This window comes from Sinocyclocheilus grahami, unplaced genomic scaffold (assembly GCF_001515645.1).
Source record: "Sinocyclocheilus grahami isolate Dianchi unplaced genomic scaffold, SAMN03320097.WGS_v1.1 scaffold52.1, whole genome shotgun sequence".
Lineage (NCBI taxonomy): Eukaryota > Metazoa > Chordata > Actinopteri > Cypriniformes > Cyprinidae > Sinocyclocheilus > Sinocyclocheilus grahami.
Window position 1 is genome coordinate 373,804 of NW_015505231.1, and position 23,195 is coordinate 396,998.

At 35.5% G+C, this 23,195-nt stretch overlaps 1 protein-coding gene across 3 annotated transcripts in view; it reads left to right on the forward strand.

The window, feature by feature from the left end:
* The window catches only part of LOC107583254 (growth factor receptor-bound protein 2-A), a 51,757-nt gene extending 29,982 nt beyond the window's left edge, over positions 1-21,775 (forward strand). For all 3 annotated transcript variants that reach the window (XM_016269401.1, XM_016269400.1, XM_016269402.1), the window contains 2 exons: positions 16,491-16,588; positions 21,530-21,775. In XM_016269401.1, the coding sequence (XP_016124887.1) occupies positions 16,491-16,588; positions 21,530-21,671 (240 nt within the window). In that variant the 3' untranslated portion in view covers positions 21,672-21,775. The remainder of the gene's footprint in view (positions 1-16,490; positions 16,589-21,529) is intronic.
* The last annotated feature ends 1,420 nt before the right edge of the window (positions 21,776-23,195 follow it).

Below are 23,195 nucleotides of genomic sequence, written 5' to 3' on the forward strand. Positions count from 1 at the left end.
CTACCGACGCGCGGAGGGTGGCGTTCGAGAGGGCTCCTCAAGCTGAAGGGATCCCCCGAATTTGGTGGAGATCCGCTGGCGCGTTCGCGAGATGGTGACACCAGTCAACACTTTCCCTTCAGTAAGGAGGTTTCTTGTTCAGGCAGCATTCACGCGTTGTCTTATTCGACCGTAAGTGCCCTGCGAAGTGGACTTCACATGAAATTCCGCCATGATTCCAGTTCCAAGGGAATGTACACGTTACATTCAAAGGGCATTAAAGTGCGCGAGACGTGAATTTATATTGTATTTATTTACAGAGGTAGGGGAGAGCGGGGCACAAAGTAACACTTTTTGACTTTCTCAGTTTGTGTAAATCCACATGGGGTTCAGAATAAAAAAAAAATTTTTATCCACGGTAATTTTACACTTGTCTAGTACAAATATGTTGCTTTGTTTCATAATTACAGTGTATATGTTTTTCTTTATTTACCCTGAAAAAAATGGAAGTGAAATGTGACAGCATGCCCCGTAGGTGGAACACATTGTAACATCTTAGGGGCACATTGTAACTTGACCATATGACCATATGAAGCTTAAAATCTTATCTGATCGAATGAAAAAAATATACAAGACAAACTAAAATATTTTGTTAATAAATATATATATATATATATATAATTTTTTTGTTGTTGTTTTTTTGTTTTTTTTGTGGCTCAAATAAAATAATGCCGTTTTTTGAGAATTAAAAATAATCTGATTTTGGAGTTTGACAATGAACACATTGCAACCATGCTTGGGACGGCCCACATAAACAAGCAAAAATGCTGTACATGTCTTGAAATAATCATTTCTAAACATTAAACATTGACTGTCAGTCTTTATTCACCGGTTTCTCATTAAAATTAAAGTAAATAGTGTAAATTGCATAGCTAATGTCAGTGTTACAACGTGCCCCATCTGCGCAACTGGAATTTAAAACTGGTTAGTGTCTTCTGCTAGTAATCAAAGCATTAAAAAACTATCTGAACTGATAAATAAAAGATTGGAGATTAAAATAATAGCAGATTTGTCTCATTTTAAATGAATAATAAAAACTGAGATAAAAAATGTACTTAAGCCAGAATTTAAATGTTACTATGGTAAAATAAATATTCAAATCACATGTTACAACTAACACCCTGTTACTTTGTGCATCGCACTCATCGCAAGTTTATTGTTAAATTGTTAAATGCCCTTACATATCTCTGTCACCATTATAAGTGTTTGATCACCACATTTGAGTGATCATTGCAAAAAATGTGTTTATGTATATATATTCTGTTTATGTATATACTGTATTCTATATATAGTACCAGTCAAATGTTTGGACACGAATGGGAAAGTGTCCAAACATTTGACTGGTACTGTACTACAATATACACAAAGAATATCGTCCGATATATCGGTATCGGCCTTTTTTCACCCCCTAATATCGGTATCGGTATCGGCCCCAAAAAACCCATATCGGTCGGGCTCTAGTTATAATGTTCTCTTTTGTTGGACAACAGGTTTAGAAATGTGAATACAAGGGAGGTTTAGCGTTAGGCATTTTAATTTAACCATGTTTAGCTTAGTTAACGGAAGGCTGCCTGATGCCATCAGAGCAAGTGTAATTACTGCATTCACGCACTCCTCGGATGCTCTCATTTCCTGAGTTGTGCTTTTAAGTCGAATGTGAAAACAACAGGGACACTCTCGTTACTACAAAGATGTGTTGAATTTGTATTATTAGACCTTTCCGACTTGTTCACGTGCATTTTGTCAATCGGAAAAAAAATTTTCACGTGCGGTGCCAGTGATGATGCTTCTTACGTCCGTTTCGGAGAACCAGAGGACAATTATTTCAATCGAAAGCTCAGGCATGGCACCAAAATCTGCATTCGGATTCGGTTCTAGTGCATACCGGTTACATAGGTACCGGTGCCATATTGGTACCGGGTTTCGGTACCCAACCCTAGTTTTGTTGAGATTGTGGGTTTATTTTGTGTGTGTGCATTTAATTTGCTGTCATTCATTTGTATGATTCATATTTCAGCATCACACTTTCACTTGTATAGTCATCAGCCACTGAAAGAGCCATATTGGTTGAGTGCTAGTGTGCATGTTTATATTACACTCTTTACATTCAGTGTTACTGTGTGTTGACCAGTGTTTATGCATGCTTGCTTTAGCAGTTTCACAGCGGACGTAATCTGTCTCTGATGTTTAAGTAGTTGATAGTTGCCCTCAATAGAACAACAGTCTCGCTCTGTCTTTAATCTTTTCTGTGTGAAGCATAAAAAAGCTCTTGTATGCAGTCTGTGAGCTCTGCATTAGCAAAAGCCGCACTCATGCATTCTACATGAATGTTTGCTGAAATGATACGTCACCGTGTTTCAAATGAAGCTATAAGCTGACACATGGAGAGAGTGAGTTATAGGTGGCATCACAGATGAAGGATGAGGTTGCTGCCCTCGTCAGGGCCGTTTCCAGCAGCACGGCAGTGTTAATCGGCCGCCGGTGTCTTTAGGGACTGAGTCATCATGGCGAGATGTCCCTGGGTAGCAGTTAAGGTGACTCAAAGACGGCTCATTAAGCTACTCATCGGTTCTGTGTCGAGAAACTACAGCCAAGTTATGTAGGCATTTACTTCTCGGACCTTTTGAAATAACAAAAAAAATGCTGAACTTTTCACTTTTTATTTTTTTCCCTAAATATGTCATTCTTTGTTTTTAGTCTATTTTATTTATGGTCTTAAATTATTTTAAACTTGACTTTTTTGCAAACTTAGATTTTTTGAAAACATTTTCTCCAGTGTTATAAATATTAAATAAATTAAAGTGATTAAAAATGAAAGAAAACATACATTTATAAATTAAATTACAATTTATATATATATATACGAAATAAATGCAAATATATGCGTGTAGATAAATATATAAATTGCATGCGATATTTAACGCGCATCTTGTCAGAAAGCCAGTTCTGTAATCAGCGGTAAATCTCCATCACCTGCGGGCTTTCACATTGAGCAGCATTAACTACACAGAGCCGTTGTTCACTGATGAGCTGTGCCAAAAATCGCGCGAATATGAACGTGGTTTTGCGCAGCTCGTCAGTGATGGAGATTTACCGCTGATTACAGAACTGGCTTTTCTGACAAGATGCGCGTTAAATATTGCATGCGATTTATCGTGCAGCCCTAGTATATATATATATGCCATTGGAAAAAAAAGTCTTGCTACTCTGTATACTAGATGAATGTAATAAAAGACAGAAAATAGGTTTCAACTATTTTATTTTAGATTCTATGTTTTGCCAAATACAGATTTCTTTTATTTGATTGGAAACAATGATTTAAACAAGGCAGCAAACTCATTTAGAAAAATAATTAAATGTCAAAACCACAGAGGGACCAGCGACCCTTGAAGAATCCAATTTGGAATGATTACAGTAGCAGGTACTCAACAAGGTGGCTAAGATCACAATCCCATGTGTGCTGTCCGCAAAGCTCATTAGAACAGCCTCCTAAAGCGGCGATTATCACGGCCCATCACGTCTTCATCACTTTGGCTTGTTAGGAACATCTCTCACTCTCTCACTGCCTCTGTATCAGGCAGACTCATCAGCAAGACTTGTCCATAAACTGTCCGTCAGTAACTGTGATCATAGATTTCTGCTCATGTGTCAGTGTCATGAGGACGCTGGCTTATGTAACGGCACAATCTGTGATTTATAATTCACGGATGGGCAAGCAGAAAGGCTTAGTCAACCTATGGAGCCAAACAGGTTTGATGTAATCTTCTGGTTTGAGCGGGATAGATAAAAGTATAGTTCAAATCACCGGTCCGTACATGTGCCATGTGTCCTGTTCACTTACTTTCTTTTGTGCAAACAAGATGATATGGCAAAAGATGATATTTTGGAGAATGTTTAAGGCCAAGTGGACAAAAAAAAACCCTTGGCAAAGACCCACCCCCCTTCGTTACGGTTGCTATGTCCAACAAGCCATGCTGCTCTCACGATACACATCATGTTCTCACGCAGTGAAAAATACATCCTGGAGCAAAGAGGAAACTGATAACACACTGACAGACAAGACAGAGCATAAAACAAAGACTGATCTTTCGGATTTTGTCATTTTGTAAGAAATTCAAACAATAAATACTTTTTATTTTTGTGGCTATTTAATGTGTCATGACAGATCACTGTATTGCCTCAGTTCAGAAGGTATCTTGTTTCAACCGCAGAAAGACGTCAATACACCATTTTTTTAAGTTTAAGTCTATAATAAGTTTAAGTAATATATATATGTATATGTGTGTATATATGTATATATATATAATTTTAAACATTTTAAAAATGTAAATAATTTTGAATAAGTCCATTTTGGTATGAAAAATTAATACATCAGATTACATTAGATTAAATTATTTTACTAATAAACTTTTAGCATTAGATGACAGCAAAGGTAATCTAATCGTAAAAACAAGAAAAAATAAGCATTTAAACATTAAATAATGATAAATACCTGACAAATATTGGCCGATAACCGATATAATGTGTATCCCTAGAAAGGCTCTTTAGTTAGGGGAAGGCCACGGGCCATTATCATAGAGCTGTTTTAGGGCATTTTCTTTATAAAAATCTGAAAAAAGTATCTGATAAAATTTGTTTACTTTCAGGAAAGCAATTCTAACAGACTTCATTAATTCCCTGAAATATGATGAAATGGATTCTGGGTGCACAAGTGCAAGCGAGCTGTATTTAATCAGCAATCACAAGTCCCAGCGGGAGAGCTGCGAATCAGGATGATAATTATTATTGCTGATTGACTGATTGGCGAGCGCTGTTGTGAATGAACATGCAAAATGCTGTTTTTAAAGGCAAGACACTTTACCATCATCTCCATTCAGAGTTTCCATTTGAATGTTTTCTCCAGGGTCAGCACAAACGGCATCGCAAGCAAACCCAAGTGTAACAATGCCACTTAACCGTAATCAAAGCCTGGTAATTGCTGTCATTTGCGGCAGCGGCATGACCTTGGCCTCCTCGTCTGTAGAGCTAATTAAGCGCAGTGACATCACGTCTGAACGAGTGCTGAGTCAGTCGACGTTCTGCAGGAGAAGGACTCTTGGGAGTAATTCTACAATAAGGACTCTTTGCTTCCGTAATGAGGAACTTTATAATTATGCCAGCTTTATTTAATGGGTTTTGTCCATTTGTCTTGCTGCCTGCAGTAATATGAGCGTTTTAAATAAAATGCTGCCATCAAAAGTGCTAGATGTCTTGCTTTTTGATCTTTAAAGATTAAGATTAGGGTTCTCGCGGTTTGTTGATGCATGGGTCAATATGACTGTAGGGTGCCTTTTGGTGTCCTGTACATAACTCATTTGCCATGATTACGTAACACAAAAATGACTGGGTGTGTTATATTAGGCTAAGCTTTTATATTCATAACAAAAGCATTACTTGGCTATTTAGATATATTTTCAGAATTTTTTTTGTAGTTTTGTGTAAGAAGAGGCATGTTATGTCCCAGCATGCACTGTTCATTAAATTTGAATGATGTATAGTAGAATATTGTCAAATCATAAAATTAAAAAAATTAATTATCCTATTAATATTTTGTTAAATAAGAGATTGCTCGATTTGAGTGTATTGACCATTTGGTAATAAAAACTATGTTTTTATTGAATAAAAGAAGAGTTTGTCCATGTCCCTTGAATGGTTGTCCTGTCGTATTGGGGAATCCGCCCCTTTAAGAAAAGGCCATCCCATTTAGTGACATGTTTCTCTCCATTCCTCCTTCTTCAGGAAGCATGTTCAGAACTGAACACCAAAAGCATCCCAGATCAGATACTCTGCTGGATGTGGTTTGTTTTTTGGAGGGTCGTTGTGCTCACATTGCGTCCCAGGGTCAGACCTGAGGTACTGGGTTGAGACAGATGGCGAGATGCTGCATGTGTCCATTTTTTCTGTATTAATTTATTTTATCGAGACTGTCTCTTATCCGTTCCCCTTTCTCAGCAGTCTTTCACTGGCTGTGATGTTAAAATGTCATGTCGAGTCTTTGTGTGTGTTTGACCCGACTGTTCAACTGTCGTCCAGTCAGTCATAAGCAGAGACTGACACTAGCGTGCACACTGGTGTCTTTGTGAAAGTGAATCTGGGATGAAAAGAAGCCTTGTTGCAGCACACATCAGCATCTATGGTGGTGTAGCGTGCCCTGCCCCTTTGTGAAGTCCTGGATGGCAGTGTTGATAACAGCACATGGGTTATAATATGAAACGACTGGCCTTTATTATGTAAGCTTACAGTTTGCATGATTTCAAAGCTCATTTCCTGCACACATTTCACCCTTTTCTAAAATTAAACTTTTCATTTGCTTCGGGAAGCATCACTTATATTATTGCCCATACTTCTGTGTTAACCTCAAGCATTAAACTTCAGCATTCAACTTTAGCTTTCTTTTTTTTTTGTTCTTTATTTTATTATTTTGTATTGTATGTATTGTATATATTAATATTTTGTTTTATTCATTTTATTTTTGTTTTAATATTTGAATTTAGTACTGCTTATACTTATGGTTAACACCAAGTATTTAACTGCAGCATTTAACGTTAGTTTATTTGATTAATTTATGTTTGTTTATTGTTACTTTTGGTTATATTTTGTTTTATTTATTTTAAATTTGTTTTATTCTTTTAATTTAATGCTGCTTATACTTAGGGTTAACCCTAAATATTTAACTTCAGCATTCAATTTTTATTTTAAATTTTTTTTAGTTTTTTTTTTTTTTTATTTAATGTTATTTTTATTTAATGTATTTTACTCTTGGTTATATTTTATTTATTTTATTTTTGTTCTATTATTTTAATTTAATACTGCTTGTACTTAGGGTTAACCCTAAATATTTAACTTCAAAAAAAAATTTTGGTTTTATTTTTTATTTTTTCATTGTATTTTATTTATATGTTGTATTTTTTTTTTTTATTGTTTTATTACATTTTTTGGTTGTATTTTAATTTAAGTTCTCACATTTTAATTTGTTTCTATCCATTGATATTTTATTTTGTATCTTTAGTACAATGGGTCATTCATAAGAAGTTGCCATTTTTCTTAATTGATTTTTAATCCATTTTTTTTTGTGCTGGGCAACAATTAATCGTGATTAATTGCACCCAAAATAAAAGTTTTTGTTTATATAATATGCGTATGTACTGTGTTTATTTATTATGTATATACAAAAAAAATGCACACACATACAGTATATGTTTTGAAAATATTTACATGTACTTACATGTCTATATTTATATATATACATATAATTTATATTATATATTTAATATATAAACAACATTTTTCTTAGATATATACATGCATGTGTATTTATATATACATAATACATATACACAGTACATTCACATATATTATGTACGCATTAATTTATTTTGGATGCCCAGCACTAATTGTTTTTTGTTTTTTTTGTCACCATCAACAACAATAGAGAATGGGCTGCACACCAGATTAATCCACACGTTCAGATAATCTACTGCCTTCATGCGTCGCAATCCTCTCCGGACTGCATTGCCGCCCCTCCTGTCTCTATCAGTCTATGTAAACTTTAGCCTTGACCCTCATCTGATGACGGCAAAGTGACCGCAAATGCGTCATTTCCATCCGCGGTATTGGCTCAAGTAGCGGTGGTTGCAGTGCGTTGTGTGGGTATCCCGATGTGTCTTCTCATCTCGGACTGTGAAGCAGCGGCTGTTGGTTGGCGCAGAAGGCCACGACAGCTGTGGATGAGATTATCTCTGCCACACAAAACGAAAGCGCCATTACTGTTGTGCCATAGTCTGATTAAAAGCGGGGGTGAGTGCCAGGGCTGCTGACTTGACAATGGATAGAGATTGTGTTTGTAAGTGAGAGAGAACATGTAGGCCACAGCGAATGGACCATCACAAGAACGCACTTGTGTCCGCTGATGAAACTGCCAACAAAGCAAATTGCTTTCTCTCTGATTAGATGTTCAACTGTGTGTATTGCGTGAAAAATTGGGTATTGTGAGTAAACGAGTTTGTCCAGTGTATCTCTGATATAGATCTGCCATCAGTGATATTATAAGGGGAGGAGTTAAAAGAGCCATTATAAAACGGATCGTTCCGGTCCTTGATTCTGATCGGCTGAGCTGCGTTCGAAACTGTTGTAAATTACTCTACAAACATACACCTTTGTTTACATTTGTGTGTTGCTCAGCAGCCACTTTGTTGCAACCATAACCTTATATAAATATGCTAAAAGAAGAAAAGATGATTTACAGCAAGAGACCAAAAACATCACAAGCCGACTGTTTTGATGGCTGGATCTTAATTAAATCTATAATGAATGCAATTCACGGACGTGCCAATCGGTTCACATATTTGTTAATAAAATAATTGCTGGCAATCAAGACAAAGTAAATTAGCTGCGCATCAGAAATAGAAAAGGGGTGTTTATCAACTTGAAGGCATCAAGATGTGGCTCGACTGACGCTTGACATCTCCTCTGATTATAACTGGCACGATCTAATTTTGATCAGTCGCAATGTAGGCGTAGTGTTGTTTCTGTGCGAGAAGTGCAAATAATTATTAGCTCCCAGCATCGCTGTTTGAAAAACACATGTGTTTTGTTAAATGTCTTGTTTGGGGGATAAGCTGCTTGCTTTTGTGTTTCCCATAGAAAATCGCACCGTATGCAATATTGTGTGCTGCTGATATTTGCAGTATTGTCAGTGAGATTCTAAACATTTGTGTAGCCTATAATAATCATAACAATGACTGTGAATAATTGCCATCTGTATGTGGTATGTGTAAATATCTGTTTTTAATGTCTAATTTGTAATATTGTTGCTGGAAAGTGTTCTGAAAACAGACTTGATTGCGGTTTTGTAACAAACACAGTCTGAGGATAGTCGGCCTTTATGATGACACAAAATGTCAAACAAAAGAGATCCCATGCTTTTATGTAGAAATGTTGAAGCTGCTTGAAGCTTATAATGGCAGTTCTGCAAGAACACTTGTCGTTCCTGTGATGCACTTTTTAGGTTACTTTCATTTCCTCTCTGTGATCTTTCCCTCTCAGACGAGAGAATGAGGCCACTTCCCTGAAGCTTGTTGGCTTGATCTTGTTCGCTTATGATCTTCCATCTTGTTCCATTTGTAACTGGTCCAGAAACTTAAAACCAATGTATTTTAGCTGTGTGAACACAACGTGTTATTACATTAAATGAAGCTTTGCCATATGTGACCCTGGACCACAAAACCAGTCATAAGGGTCCATTTTTTTAAATTTAGATGTATACACCATCTGAAAGCTGAATAAATAAGCTTTCCATTGAGGTATGGTTTGTTAGGATAGGACAATATTTGGTCGAGATAAAACTATTTCTAAATCTGGAATCTGAGAGTGCAAAAACAATCCAAATATTGAGAAAATCGCCTTTAAAGTTGTCCAAATGAAGTTCTTAGCAATGCATATTACTAATCAAAAATTAAGTTTTGATATATTTACAGTAGGAAATTTACAAAATATCTTTATAAATCTGGAATCTGAGAGTGCAAAAACAATCCAAATATTGAGAAAATCACCTTTAAAGTTGTCCAGATGAAGTTCTTAGCAATGCATATTACTAATCAAAAATTAAGTTTTGATATATTTACAGTAGGAAATTTACAAAATATCTTTATGGACCATGATCTTTACTTAATATCCTAATGATTTTGGGCATAAAAGAAAAATCTGTAATTTTGACCCATACAGTGTATTTTTGGCTATTGTTACAAATATACCCCAGCGACTTAAGACTGGTTTTGTGCTCCAGGTCACATATTGCAAGCCAACCATTAGGCCCTAGAACTTTCCACAGTCTTTCTTGATCTTGTGAATTTCAGTGTTCTTATGTGACTGGAGTAAAAACAGACATGTTTGATGTCGCATCTCATTTCCTCACGAGTCTTTCCTGTAAATATATCATTTTCATTTTCCTTTATTAGATGGAGTTTTAAATCTAAGTTATTTTATATGCATGCCATTTTTTTTTTAAATAGCGTCAAAGTTTTGTGGCTTGTGATTGGATTTTCACCCTTTTTTGGTGGCTGAAATTTCAGTCCTTTATGTACACTGCCATTTGGGATCAGTAAGATTTTTAATGTTTTTTAAAAGAAGTTTCTTATGCTCATCAAGGCTGCATCTATTTGATAAAAAATACAGAAAAACTGTAATTATGTGAAATATTGCAATTTAAAAGAACAGTTTTCTATATTAATATATTTTAAAATATAATTTATTCCTGTGAAGCAAAGTAGAATTTTTAGCATCAATACTCCAGTCTTCAGTGATCCTTCAGAAATCATTCAGACATGCTGATTTATAATCAGTGTTGGAAACATTTGTGCTGCTTAATATTTTCGGGACCTGTGATAATTTTTTTTAGGATTTTGTGATAAAACGTTAAAAAGAGCAGCGTTTATTCAAAATAGAAATGTTGTGTTACAATATGAAGAGTTCATTTGCAAAAACAGAACTCTGTTTTTAACAATTTTCAGATATCAGGTTTTTTCATTGTGCATTCCAATTAATCTCAATTAAAGTGCAGTTGGGTTATTTTGATGAAGTAAAAATAACAAAAAAACTTGCACAATAAAATACAACTACACAATAAAAACATAAATAAAAACATGATTTTTGAAAATGTAAAAAACAACAGACTTGTCTGTTTTTGCAAATAAACTCTTCATATGCACTACTATTCAAAAGTTTGGGGTCAGTACATTTTCTTTTCTTTTTTTTTTTAAAGAATTTAATACTTTTATTCAGCAAGGATGTGTTACATGGATAAAAAGTGATAGTAAAGACTATGAATAAATGCTGTTCTTTTTCACTTTTTTTATTCATCGAAGAATCAAAGAAAAATGTATCACAGGTTCCAAAAAATATTAAGCAGCACAACAATTTCAACATTGATAATAAATCAGTATATTAGAATGATTTCTGAAGGACCATGTGACGCTGAAGACTGGAGTAATAATGCTGAAAATGTAGCTTTAATATCATGGGAATAAATTACATTTTAAAGTATATTCAAATATGAAACCAATATTAGAAATTGCAATAATATTTCACACTATTATTGTTTTTTCTGTATTTTTAATCAAATAAATACAGCCTTGATGAGCATAAGAGACTCCATTAAAAAACATAAAAAATCTTACTGATCCCAAACATTTGATCAGCAGTGTATGTAGTATTTATTTATGCATAAGAGTAGGCTACTGAGAATTAAAATGCAGAAAAGCTTAATTTATTTTAATGTAATCCAATTTTGATGTCATTTTAAAATAATTATCATAGGCTGTGAAATCACTTTTTTTTGACCGGCTTTGTGAAAGTCACTCTACCATGTGGCCTTTAGTGCAGATAAACCATCACGCGTGAGAAATATGTTTGCTGTACGTGTGGTTGATCAGATCCAAGCCTGATGCAGGCAGTTAGCGAGATCGCGCTCTCTCTCTAAATAAATAAATGATGGGCATCTGTAGCTTTCACTCCAGATTGAAGCCGCTGAGTGGATGGTGTCAATCTCATCGTTGTCTTTTGGGTTTAGCTGAGAGCTGTTAGCGCTCGATTATGTTTTAAGTATGCACCAGGGAGAGGACTGCACAATCAATTCTCTCTGTATTTCTCTTTGTGGCTTTATTGCTGCACTGAAAGCGTCCTGTAAACCGCCTGTCTTCTCGTCTTCTGCCTGTGCACCCACTTAATTCCAGTTATGAACATGACAAATTGAATGCGTGAGTCAAAAAAAGACAATCGTTGTTTGCAAAAACTGTAAGCAGTATGAAGTTTTAAATGCTAGGACAGAGATTGCATTAGCCCAAAATGACTTTTATTTTACATCTTGATTTAAAATGACCCGGCGGTGTTTGCATGCATGAAGACTGGCATATTTCTCAACTACTCGCAGCAGGTATAATTTGTCCTGCATTGGGACTGTTAGACTAGTTGGATGGCTATATTTCTAATATAGGCTATTCTTCACAAGCAAAATTACAAAGTAAAAGTGAACCACAAAGGTGCTAACCATATGCTAAAACCACATATGGAAACCACCGCCAGGGTTTTCTGTGATCGTGTGTTGCCATATAGAGTGGAAATGGACATCAGTTTGGGCATTTAGTGGATATTCTCACGTTTGAATGGTTCCCAACCCATTTTTGGTCAATGCTCCATCCCTTGTCGTCAGACTTTCTCTTTCTGTCCTCTTCCTTTGGTTGTCTACCCATCAATCTTTGCTGCGGAAGTAGGGCTGCACGATATATCGTTTCAGCATCGATATCGCGATGTGCGCACCTGCGATAGTCACATCGCAGGATGTGCGATGTTTAGTATAGGCTTCTATCATTATATTTATACTGATTGTTTTCTTTGCTCACACACAGACACTGTGTCTACACCGGATGCGACAGCTGTACAGAGATACCCATTTTAAATACGTTTAGTAGAAGAGCTACTGCACGATTTTGATTTTCAGTGCTGGAAATCCGTTTATCCTTTGTTGAAACTTCCGCGTCGTCATGGAGAGCGCAGGTCACGGTCACTTAGCAACGGCAGACGCCACGAAAGCGCAAGCTCCCGAGCACTTTGGAAAGAAGGAGAAAGTGGCGTGACTGGAGTTTTTCCACGTGTTTTTAAGCGTGACATGTGAACGTCCCCAAAGTCTGTCTACACTAGACGCGACCAAGCGACCATTGCATATCATTTGAACTTTGTGTCAGTACATCATAAAGAGAACGCGGCATCAGTTTACTGTAGGGGATTTGTCGTGTCGTGCCGTGCCGCAGCCAGTGTAGACACTCACACAGCATCACTGATTATAATGGGTTCATAGTATTTTGTTGCGCCGCGCCACTTGCGTCCAGTGTCGACACGGTGAGAGCCACGCAGATGCACGTGAACACTAAAATCTGTTCACGTCTGCGTCTATTTGTGCCTGAAATACTGTGCTCTACAAGTATCCTTGTAAACACAGTGGCTTATGGCTTAGGTGAAGGGAAACAATTGAGAAAGAAAATGGATGTGTAACAGTAGCCTATATTGGTTTACAGCAGTTTAATGTTCCGGAGGCTTTCTGTGTTATGAATATTAATCAAACAACAAAACACAAAGAAAAATCGCTTTTGTAGCTTTAACACAGATTTATTAGATTTAATTTATAAGACTATGCAGTGTTATTTTACATTTGATTGTTCAATTTCTGTACCTGAATACTGTTAGACTTACCTGAAAAATATAAAGCACTGCTTATTTCATTTGTATCTTTGTTCTGTTCTATTTATCTATGCTTGTAATATGCTTGTTTATTTCCTATGCTGATTTACTCGTCTACAAAATCAGCCCTATCAATATTTTTTTTCCCAAATAAACGATTCAAGTCATGTTTATAAGACTATGCAGTGTTATTTTACATTTGATTGTTCAATTTCTGTACCTGAATACTGTTAGACTTACCTGAAAAATATAAAGCACTGCTTATTTCATTTGTATCTTTGTTCTGTTCTATTTATCTATGCTTGTAATATGCTTGTTTATTTCCTATGCTGATTTACTCGTCTACAAAATCAGCCCTATCAATATTTTTTTTCCCAAATAAACGATTCAAGTCATGTGGTGATTTTTTTGTTTTTTTGTTTTTTTCATATCGCAGAAAAATAAAATATCGCAATGTGAGTTTTTTCCAATATCGTGCAGCCCTAAGCGGAAGGATGTTGCACTCTCCGTTTCCTCCAAACCGCAGTTTTGAGTCTGTTCTCTTGCAGATATTTGGTCCCCACCTTCCCTCTCACATTTGACTGCTGTTGAAAAGGATGTTAGCCAATGCAGAGAATATGAATACAAGCACCATGCTTTCCTTTTGGAACAAATTTAATTGAAAGCTGATCTGTTGTGACAGTCTCAACATAATGTGATGCTTAGGGATGCACAATATATGTTATCAATTATCAGCTAATATTATGGGCTATTGTAAAGATTATAATATTTTATTCTGATTTAATATCACTTAATTTTATGTAAATCTATTAATAATTATTAAATCGGTATGTTTTCATATTAGATATCTATCAGCCAATATTTGTGTTTTTAGATATTTTCTTTCATCTACAGATAACTTAAAGGGATAATGTTTGATTACAGCAAAGATTTAACCCTTTACGGGCACTATTTTTTGGAGAATATTTTTCACATTTAGAGGTTTTATTGTTGTTGTTTTTTTGTTTTGTTTTTTTGCAGAAAATTAAAACAAACAACTAAAACAATAAATGTTTGTGTTTAGCATTTATTATTATTATTATTAATAAATTTTTTCAGTGTCTATCCATATTGGATATTTATTCTTCCTATTTTTAGATTTTTACATGCTTTTGCTTTTCCTTTCATCTACAGATAGCTTAATATCTACAGTTAAATGTATTCGATTTCAGAGATTTAAGAGCACTATTTTATGAGAATTTTTCCATTTAGAGGACTTGCTCATTGCTCTTGGTGAATTAATATTTTCCAACAGCATTGTTTATAGACATTAAAAAACAATGAAATTTCACATTTTGTTGTTTAAATTAAGTAGGGATGCACGATATTAGATTTGTGCAGATATCCGATATGCTGATATTTTTCAACTCATTTTGGCCGATAGCCAATACCGATATATTTCCTTTTGTTTGGAAACAACTCCAAGTCTCTCCTGTGCAGAAATTATAAGCAAATCCTTTTTATTTTTGGCTAGTTTTTAACAAGAACTTATTTGTTAGAATTAAAAAACAACAATGATGTTCTTTTATAATGACAGTACATTGAAGATTTGAAAATAACCATAAATAAACTATATTCAATCACTGCATTTTTTATTTTATTTTTTCCAGAAAGATGCAGTGGTAACCTTAACATTTTATTTTAAGATTTAACATTTGTAAATGGTCTAAAGCAAGAGTTGTAAAACTTCTGAAAATCTTTTAGAGCTCATAATTTGCTTAAAGAAAAACATATTACACATTAATGAATAAATCAGTGTATATATAAAATTATTTAATTTAAGTGACATGTTCGTGTTTTTATTTCATATAAGCTATAACTTCTGAACTTTAAATCAAAACATACTCATGATTTTATGGCATCAATTACGGCTTTATTTAATCGGAAACACAGTCTAAATATTATTTGTGTATTTTGCTTTCATTTTATTAGAAGTAGGCCAACAGCGCCCCCTACAGAATTAAAACTCCTAACGTTCTGCATTAGGACCCCTGTTTAGTCTATCACAGGGACGCAGGAAGTAGGGGTGCTGAGGGGGCTGCAGCACCCCCTGTTTTCACATGGTTGCAAATGCAACGCCAAGTTTGTTCATTTTTAATTTATTCAGTTTTAGCATTTAATAATGATCTCTGAAATGTAAATTGTAAGTGGGCTATAATAAACCCATGTTTATTTTTATAAATTAATTTTACTTGTGATGTTTTCTATATGGGATGATTAGTCTAATCCTCATGAACACGTGACGCTGGCGCTTGGTATCAGACATGAACTGTACAGACCCCCCCTTCACCTAACACGGGACACACACAGTACCCCCAACCAAAAACATCTTCCCGCACCCCTGGTCTATCACACACCAAACGGGTCATTCTGTACGTGTATTCTCAAATTAAATGCAGCGATCCAAAACAGTGAATCTAATCATCATTCAGGCAAAACTTTGCTTCAAGAATGAGCCACACTGCTGACATGATCTAATCGCTAGCACACCCTGAGCATATGTGAGTTAATGTATTCCTTTTATCGGCAAGAGATATCGGCATATTTTTTTTTCATATTGGGCCGATGCTGATATTTACATTTCAAGCCATTATTGGCCGATTCTGATATTGATCCGATAATATCGTGCATCCCTAAAATTAAGAGCTGCAATACTGGACAAAGATGAAACTGTTTTTCATGCATTTCGTGGAATTGAGTATGTAATACTTCGTATCTTTAATCAGATTGGTGGTTGTCTGAAGCCTAAACTGAAAAAGCCTCAGTCCACATACACATTTAGCATCCAGTCAAATTCAAACACCTCACCACACACAATTTTTTCCATCTTCACACATGTTGTGATGCTCAAATAAGATAACTGACCAGAATGCTGGTGGTTAGTGCTGGGCCTTAGCTCGATTACTCTTGCATTACACTTTCACACAGATGTTTGAACTCTCCAATGCTGCTGTGATGTTTAGCTTTCTTGATAGCGGTCTTGGCTAAAATAACTCTTGTGCTTGTGATAACTCGGCAGGATCCTGTTATGTGTAACAGAATAATGCTGTATGCAAATTATAGTGTAATGCAATAATGTACAATTACAGCAGGATAATGAGTCATGTTTAGTCAATATGAATCGTCTTCTCTTCTTTCCACAGGTATTAAATGAAGAGTGCGATCAGAACTGGTATAAGGCAGAATTAAACGGCAAAGATGGTTTCATTCCTAAAAACTACATCGAGATGAAGGCGCATCCGTAAGTATACTAAGATACATTAGCCACCACGACCTGACTTCCGTTTACACCTCTTTCAAAGCACCATGAGATCATTCACGGCTTTAAAGGTGAAGTGTGTGTCATTTCTGTGCCACTAGTATCACCAAACTAAATGACGCACAGTTCCTCTTTTTCCACTTTGAGAAATATTGCTCGATTGTTTTTATTCAGAATAATTTTTCTTCTGAATTTTCTGTTTAAGTGATGAATCGTCAGAGTAATTTCCTTGGTGTACAGCTCTTTCAGGCTTACAGAGAATTGAATAAACTCAATCTAACCCCTCTCTGACATGACTTCACTTCCCTACTCTGGGAGAAACTCCTCTGCTCTGTTTCCCATCATTGCAGACATCTGTTTTACGAGTCTGTCGGTATTAATGAGGAGCTTTACTGTAATCATGTTTGGAAATCTTTGAACAGAGCTGTGTACAGCTGTTATAAAACAAGGGAGTGAGGGTCTCAAGTATTGCTCAAGAATTCAAATTGGCATCAGATGCAAAATGAAAGCCAAAGTGAAGAGATGGTGTTAGTTTATTACATCATTCAAAATGTACATCTTCATATTTATGAATCAGAATATCTCAAAATAACACACCGACCAGTGAATCAGTGTTTCCAAACCCTGCCATTCTGCCCTAGTGTCCGTTTCAAAATACACCAGCAGCCTTGACAAATGGATATTCCACAGTTTTTATATCTAATTTTATTTATTTTTTTATTTATATTTTTTATAGCAGTTGCAGGTATTTAGTACAAGTATTGCACTATTGTCTAAATGTTTTGGGACACTTATGCTCACCAAGGCTGCAATTATTTGATAAGAAATACAATAAACTAACAGAAACATTGCGAAATATTATTAAATTTTCAAATAACTGTTTCTATTGTAATATATTGTAAAATGTCATTTATTACTGTGATGCAAAGCTGAATTTTCAGCATCATTACTCCAGTCTTCAGTGTCACATGATCCTTCAGAAATCATTCTAATATACTGTTTTGCTGCTCAAGAAACATTTATTATCAATGTTGAAAACAGTTGTGCTGCTTAATATTTTTTTGGAACCTGTAATACTTTTTTCTTTGATTCTTTGATGAATAAACAGTTAAAAAGAAACCGCATTTATTCAAAATAGAAATCTATTCTTACAATATAAGTCTTTACTATCACTTTTGATCCATTTAACATCCTTGCTGAATAAAAGTATTAATTTATTTAAAAATTAAAAAAATTTATTTTAAATTTACTGACCCCAAACTTTTAAATAGTAGTGTATATTGTAACACAAAATGTCTATTTTGAATATACTTTTTATTTATCAAAGAATTCTGAAAAAAAGTATCACAGGCCCCAACAATATTAAGCAGTGCAACAGTTTCCAACATTGATTATAAATCGGCATATTAGAATAATTTCTGAAGGATCATGTGACACTGAAGACTGGAGTAATGACTAATACAAATTTAGTGCTGCATCAAAAAATAAATAAATTATATTTTAAAGTATATCAAAATAGAAAACTGTTATTTTAAATTGCAATAATATTTCACAAAATTACAGTTTTTCTGTATTTTTGATCAAATAAATGCAGCCCTTAAGGAGCATAAGAAACTTCTTTAGAAAACATAAAAAATATTACTGATCCCAAACTTTTGAACGGCAGTGTATATGGTTGATAATATATTAGCTTTCACAGCACACCAAGTGTACTTTACACTGTGTCAGCCTTGAGGCTGTTGTGTGAGCTCTAGTCTGAACACTTCAGTAATTACTTCTGGTCTCAGATCACAGATTCTCAGGTCTTTTCCTAATCCCTAATCTGCATTTTGCAGAATCTTTTATTTTCTGTCAGGCCCTGTCCAAAACCGCAGACAAACCACATAGAAAAATGCAGTTTAGCCGTTCGTCCACACGTAAACGCAGCACCAGGTCACTGAAAGTCACCTGCCAGGGTGAAGATTTTCAAAAAAGTTTTACAAAAAAGTTTTTGGCTTGTGACGTTGGAGCCTGCGCTGTTATCTCCGCCTACTGGAAACTTTTTCAGGCTTCTGATTGGCCAACATGACTTTACGGTTGAGATTATATCGCCACCTGTTGGTTTGGCATGCTCTTGACAGTGCTTCACAGCATGCGTTTGCAATTTCATGTGGACAGATTTTTTTTAAAACGGAAGAAGGAAAAACTCAGTTTATAAAAATACATGTGGACTAGGGGTGTGCAATATTGACAAAAAATTATATCTCGATATTTTCTGGGATTTTATCGATAACGATAATTAGATGATATTTTGCTGAGTGTGTTGTTGTGCTGGTACCTTAAGGACTGCCAAAGACAGCTGACTCCTAATGTTTTTAATATTCTTCATATTCTGTGTGGTGGTCAGTTCATACTGATAGAAATTAATCTTTTCCAATAAGTTTAAACTGATTTTTGCATTTTATGGGCATTTTTACCTTACCTTAGGCTTCACGTAATGTATGCGTGCGCTCTGTAGGGATGTTTTGATACCAGGCAGCTTGTTTGAGCTCAAAGTGTTTGTACGTGTGGATGGTTTGGTTTGGTTTGGTTTGGTTTGTTCCTCACTGGTCTCCATGCGAGTGAGTTTCATTATTGTCCTGTGTGCAGTAGCAAAGGCGGAAGGACGGACGAATGAATGAATTATTGACTAATATTTGCCTGAGAGAGAATTGAAACCCATGTAATGACACACAATGAGGCTCGAGAACATGATCCACCATTCAAAGTCCCTTTTCCTAAAATCAAAGTGTGTCAAGGTAAAAATCAAGTCGTCCTGGGTGGTTTCTTGCGGGTCCAAGCCAAAATAGCCGACCTTCATTTATTTATTTTACTTTTAATTGAATAATCACTTGCAGGTGGAAATATTTGAAGGCCGCATTCCATTGTTTTAATTTAGTTTGACATTTACAGTAATAAGTAATGTTTTAAATAAAAGAGCATTAATAATATTAGTTTTTCCTGTGGTGTGAGGCTCTTTGTTATGAATAGTTCCTCTCTTTAACAGATAATTGAATATTGATAATTTGCGTCACTGGAACTAATTGTCGTCAGCGTTTTTAGACTCAATTTTTGACAACCCAGAAAACAGCGCGGCTTTTGACCATCAGGTACACAAGACTGGCCAGGTTTATGGTAGGGGCCTCTTGTCAGGACAGGCGATGTAAATGGTGTCCACGTGTTTGAGCAGAGAGAGACGGTTGTCGAGCGGGATGCGGCAAGTGGAATTTGCCCTCGAGTGCTTTAATGCCACTTCCTGGTCACATGCTCTTTGTGTTTGTGTGTGTGTCTGTGGCTTGTGCCGTCCACATCAAAGCGGACAGGAGAGATTAGGCAGGTACAGCGGAGACAGTCTGTGGTTTTATTCCTGGCCTTACGTAACAGACCCTCTGGGAGCAGAACTGTATTATAATTTCACATGACGCACTGTTTCAAGCAAGTATAGAGTAAAATAATTTGCTTGATCTTTGATTAAACTGATGTCCATTATATATTTAATTTGATTTGAATGAAAATATGAGGGTTGGAATAATAGTCTGTTCAGTGTGACTTTTTAAGGTTATTGTATTTCTTTTCAGGTTATTATATTATATTGTATTCCACTTTGAATGAGCAGTAATTATGACACTGGATCTCTTCAATAAAACATTAATGCAGAAATTATTCTTATTTAAATCTTGTTTAATTAAAGTACAGCAATTTACAGCAAAATATATCATTTTTATATTTTAGTTTATTATTTATTATTTTTAATACACTGGAATTAATGGGGGGGGGGGTTGACTTTATGAATGAGCCATAATTATGACATCGGAGCTCATTAATGAAACAAGCAAAACTAAATAATTTTTGTACAACTATTTTTACATTTAAATCGTGTTTAATTTGAAAAAAAAAATTATGTATGTTGTAGTTTATCATTTTTAATCCACTTTTTTTTTTTTGATCAAGACTTTGTGATGGTAAATATGACATTGGATCGCATTAATAAAACAAGCAGAACTGTAAACTGTAAGTCATTTGTAAAACTCTTCTGACATTTAAATCTTGTTTAAATGAAATGCACCAATTTATATTTTTTTATTTTAGTCTATAATTTCTATTTCTTTTTTTTTCTTTTTTTGAATAAGCTGTAATTACGACATATCTCAATAATTAAACAAGCAGAACTGTAAATCATTTAAAAACTATTCTTACATTTAAATCTTGTTTAATAAAAATGAAACTATTTGCATACTTCCAATTAAATGTGAGCATCTGCTCCAAGGTCTGTAAGCACAGTGGTGACACTGGCTATCATTTATAATAGCACATAGTAATTGTTTCTCGTCTCTCTGGTAAATAAAGGCCTTTGGTTGTCAGGTTTGCTTAACCCAGTTCACCTCACCCTGCACACATCCACAAACACAGCCAGCCTTACTGACGTTCGACTTCAAATTTCAATTTCATTCAGTAGCCACATATATTGTTGGGTGGTTAGCTTGTAACCAGCTTTCTTTTTTCACATTTTTGCATGTTTTTGTTCCCATAGATGCTGTAATGAAGCATTCTGTGCTGATCATCTGAACTTCTGTGTTTTGCTGATCTTCTAAATGTAGCTGTTCTTCTGAGCTGATTTTTCTCTGCACTGCCTTTTTTTTTTTTTTTCTGTTGATTGTCTGTGCAATCATTATCTTTGCCAGTGTTAATTGCTCTCTTGGCTTTCCATCAGACAGAAAACTGGCATCTCATTTTCCTAAGCTGCTACTCTCAGCGCCAGTGCTTTGCAAAATATGTTTCCTCTTTCTATTCATCCACACTTCCATGTAAATCAGTGAAAATCATCTGATCTCTGTCCTCAGTATCACTTATATAATATCATGTCTTATATAATGGTAACGTTTATGTCGGTGTGTGTGTTCACAGGTGGTTCTTCGGGAGAATCCCCAGGGCCAGAGCGGAGGAGATCCTAAACAAACAGAGGCACGACGGAGCCTTCCTCATTAGAGAGAGCGAGAGCGCGCCTGGAGACTTCTCCCTTTCCGTCAAGTATGTTGACACACATTAAATCCACCTCTCCTTATTCCCAGAATAACTGCTGTATGCACGGCAGGCTTCATCAAGTCAGAGTCCTCACCTGCCCAAGATCCAGCTCGTGAGGCGTTCACATAGTGCTTCAGGTTCTACACCACATGTGTCAAACTCAAGGCCCGCGGGCCTATTCCGGCCCACCACATCATTTTATGTGGCCCTCGAGAGCATTGTCTTAAAATAAAAATCTATGCAGCTTTATATCGGAAATTATGAAAGTCCGTACCAATACCACAAGTTTCTGTTTCTATTTGGCGTTCTATTTATACGCAGAAATTGACTTTGGTGTGCATATGATACGCAATGGTTAGGATTAGGGGTGTGGGTTTTTTCTTTTGATGATGACTGCGTGGAAGGCTCAAAGGAATAAAGCGGACCTCATCAAGTGCTTGAGCACCACCGTAAAAACACGATATTCTCCTTTCATTTAACGAATTAAAAAAAATCGATTGCAGCTTTCAGACACGACTTCTTGTTTTAATAGTTAGTTTGAGACTGTTTCTATGGAGTTATTTTAATGACAAATGTCCAGAGCGCATATTACCTATGCGAGAGCGCAAATCTCTCGCAGGTGGATTCCCATTCATTCACTCTCACAGAAAACGGACGCGCTCTCTATCGGTCAGACATTACATGTGTGCGCTCAAAAATCTCCTCTCCCGAGTTTAATAAACGCAACCTGGAGTGTGGGCATCCACCGGCAGAAAATTGGCACATATATGCCAACGATGTAAATCAGTAGCCTATTTACATAGCATAACAGTAATAAATGTATCTGTTTCGCACATGTCCCGCATTGTCCCGTAAAATCACATTTACTGTCCTGCAATAGCCAGGTGGTCACCCTAGCGTAGAGTAATAAAATAATAATTACTAATTTAAATCAGTAAATTTTAACGAAAACCATACATTATAAAAATGAAAAGAAGCAGGTCTTTTGCGATCAGATAAACCAGTAAACTCCTAAGAAAGTCTAAGAATCCAGTAAGCGAATGCATTCAAACAGTAAGTTCAAAACAGCGCTAATGCAGAGAAAACATGGCCGATGTCACCAGAGATGGCGGAGATAATAGTACTCGCGTACAGATGTCAGTAAAAAAAAAAAATCAGCAAGCTATTTGGCATAAGCACGAGTGTTTTATACTGGATGCTGGCTGAAGGTGTTTTAATTTACGCAGTAGTGGTTTAGTAAATCTGGATCAGTCAGGTCAAGGTAGCTCGTTTAGTGGTCTTTTGGCGTCCCCCTGTGTTCCTGTTTGGTATCGCAGATCGACTTGTGCAATGCTGTAAACTACTAAATGTAATGTAGAAATCTTCATTTTTTTGTGAAGCTGCTTCGCAACAGTGTATCATGAAAAGTGCTATACAAATAAACGTGAATTGAATTGCAAACAATTATTAATGAATTCATTTATTTATTGTGGCACTATATACATTTATTGCGAATTATGAAAATTAAAAAGTTATTTTTTAGTACTTTAGTTTGTATTTATTTATTTTT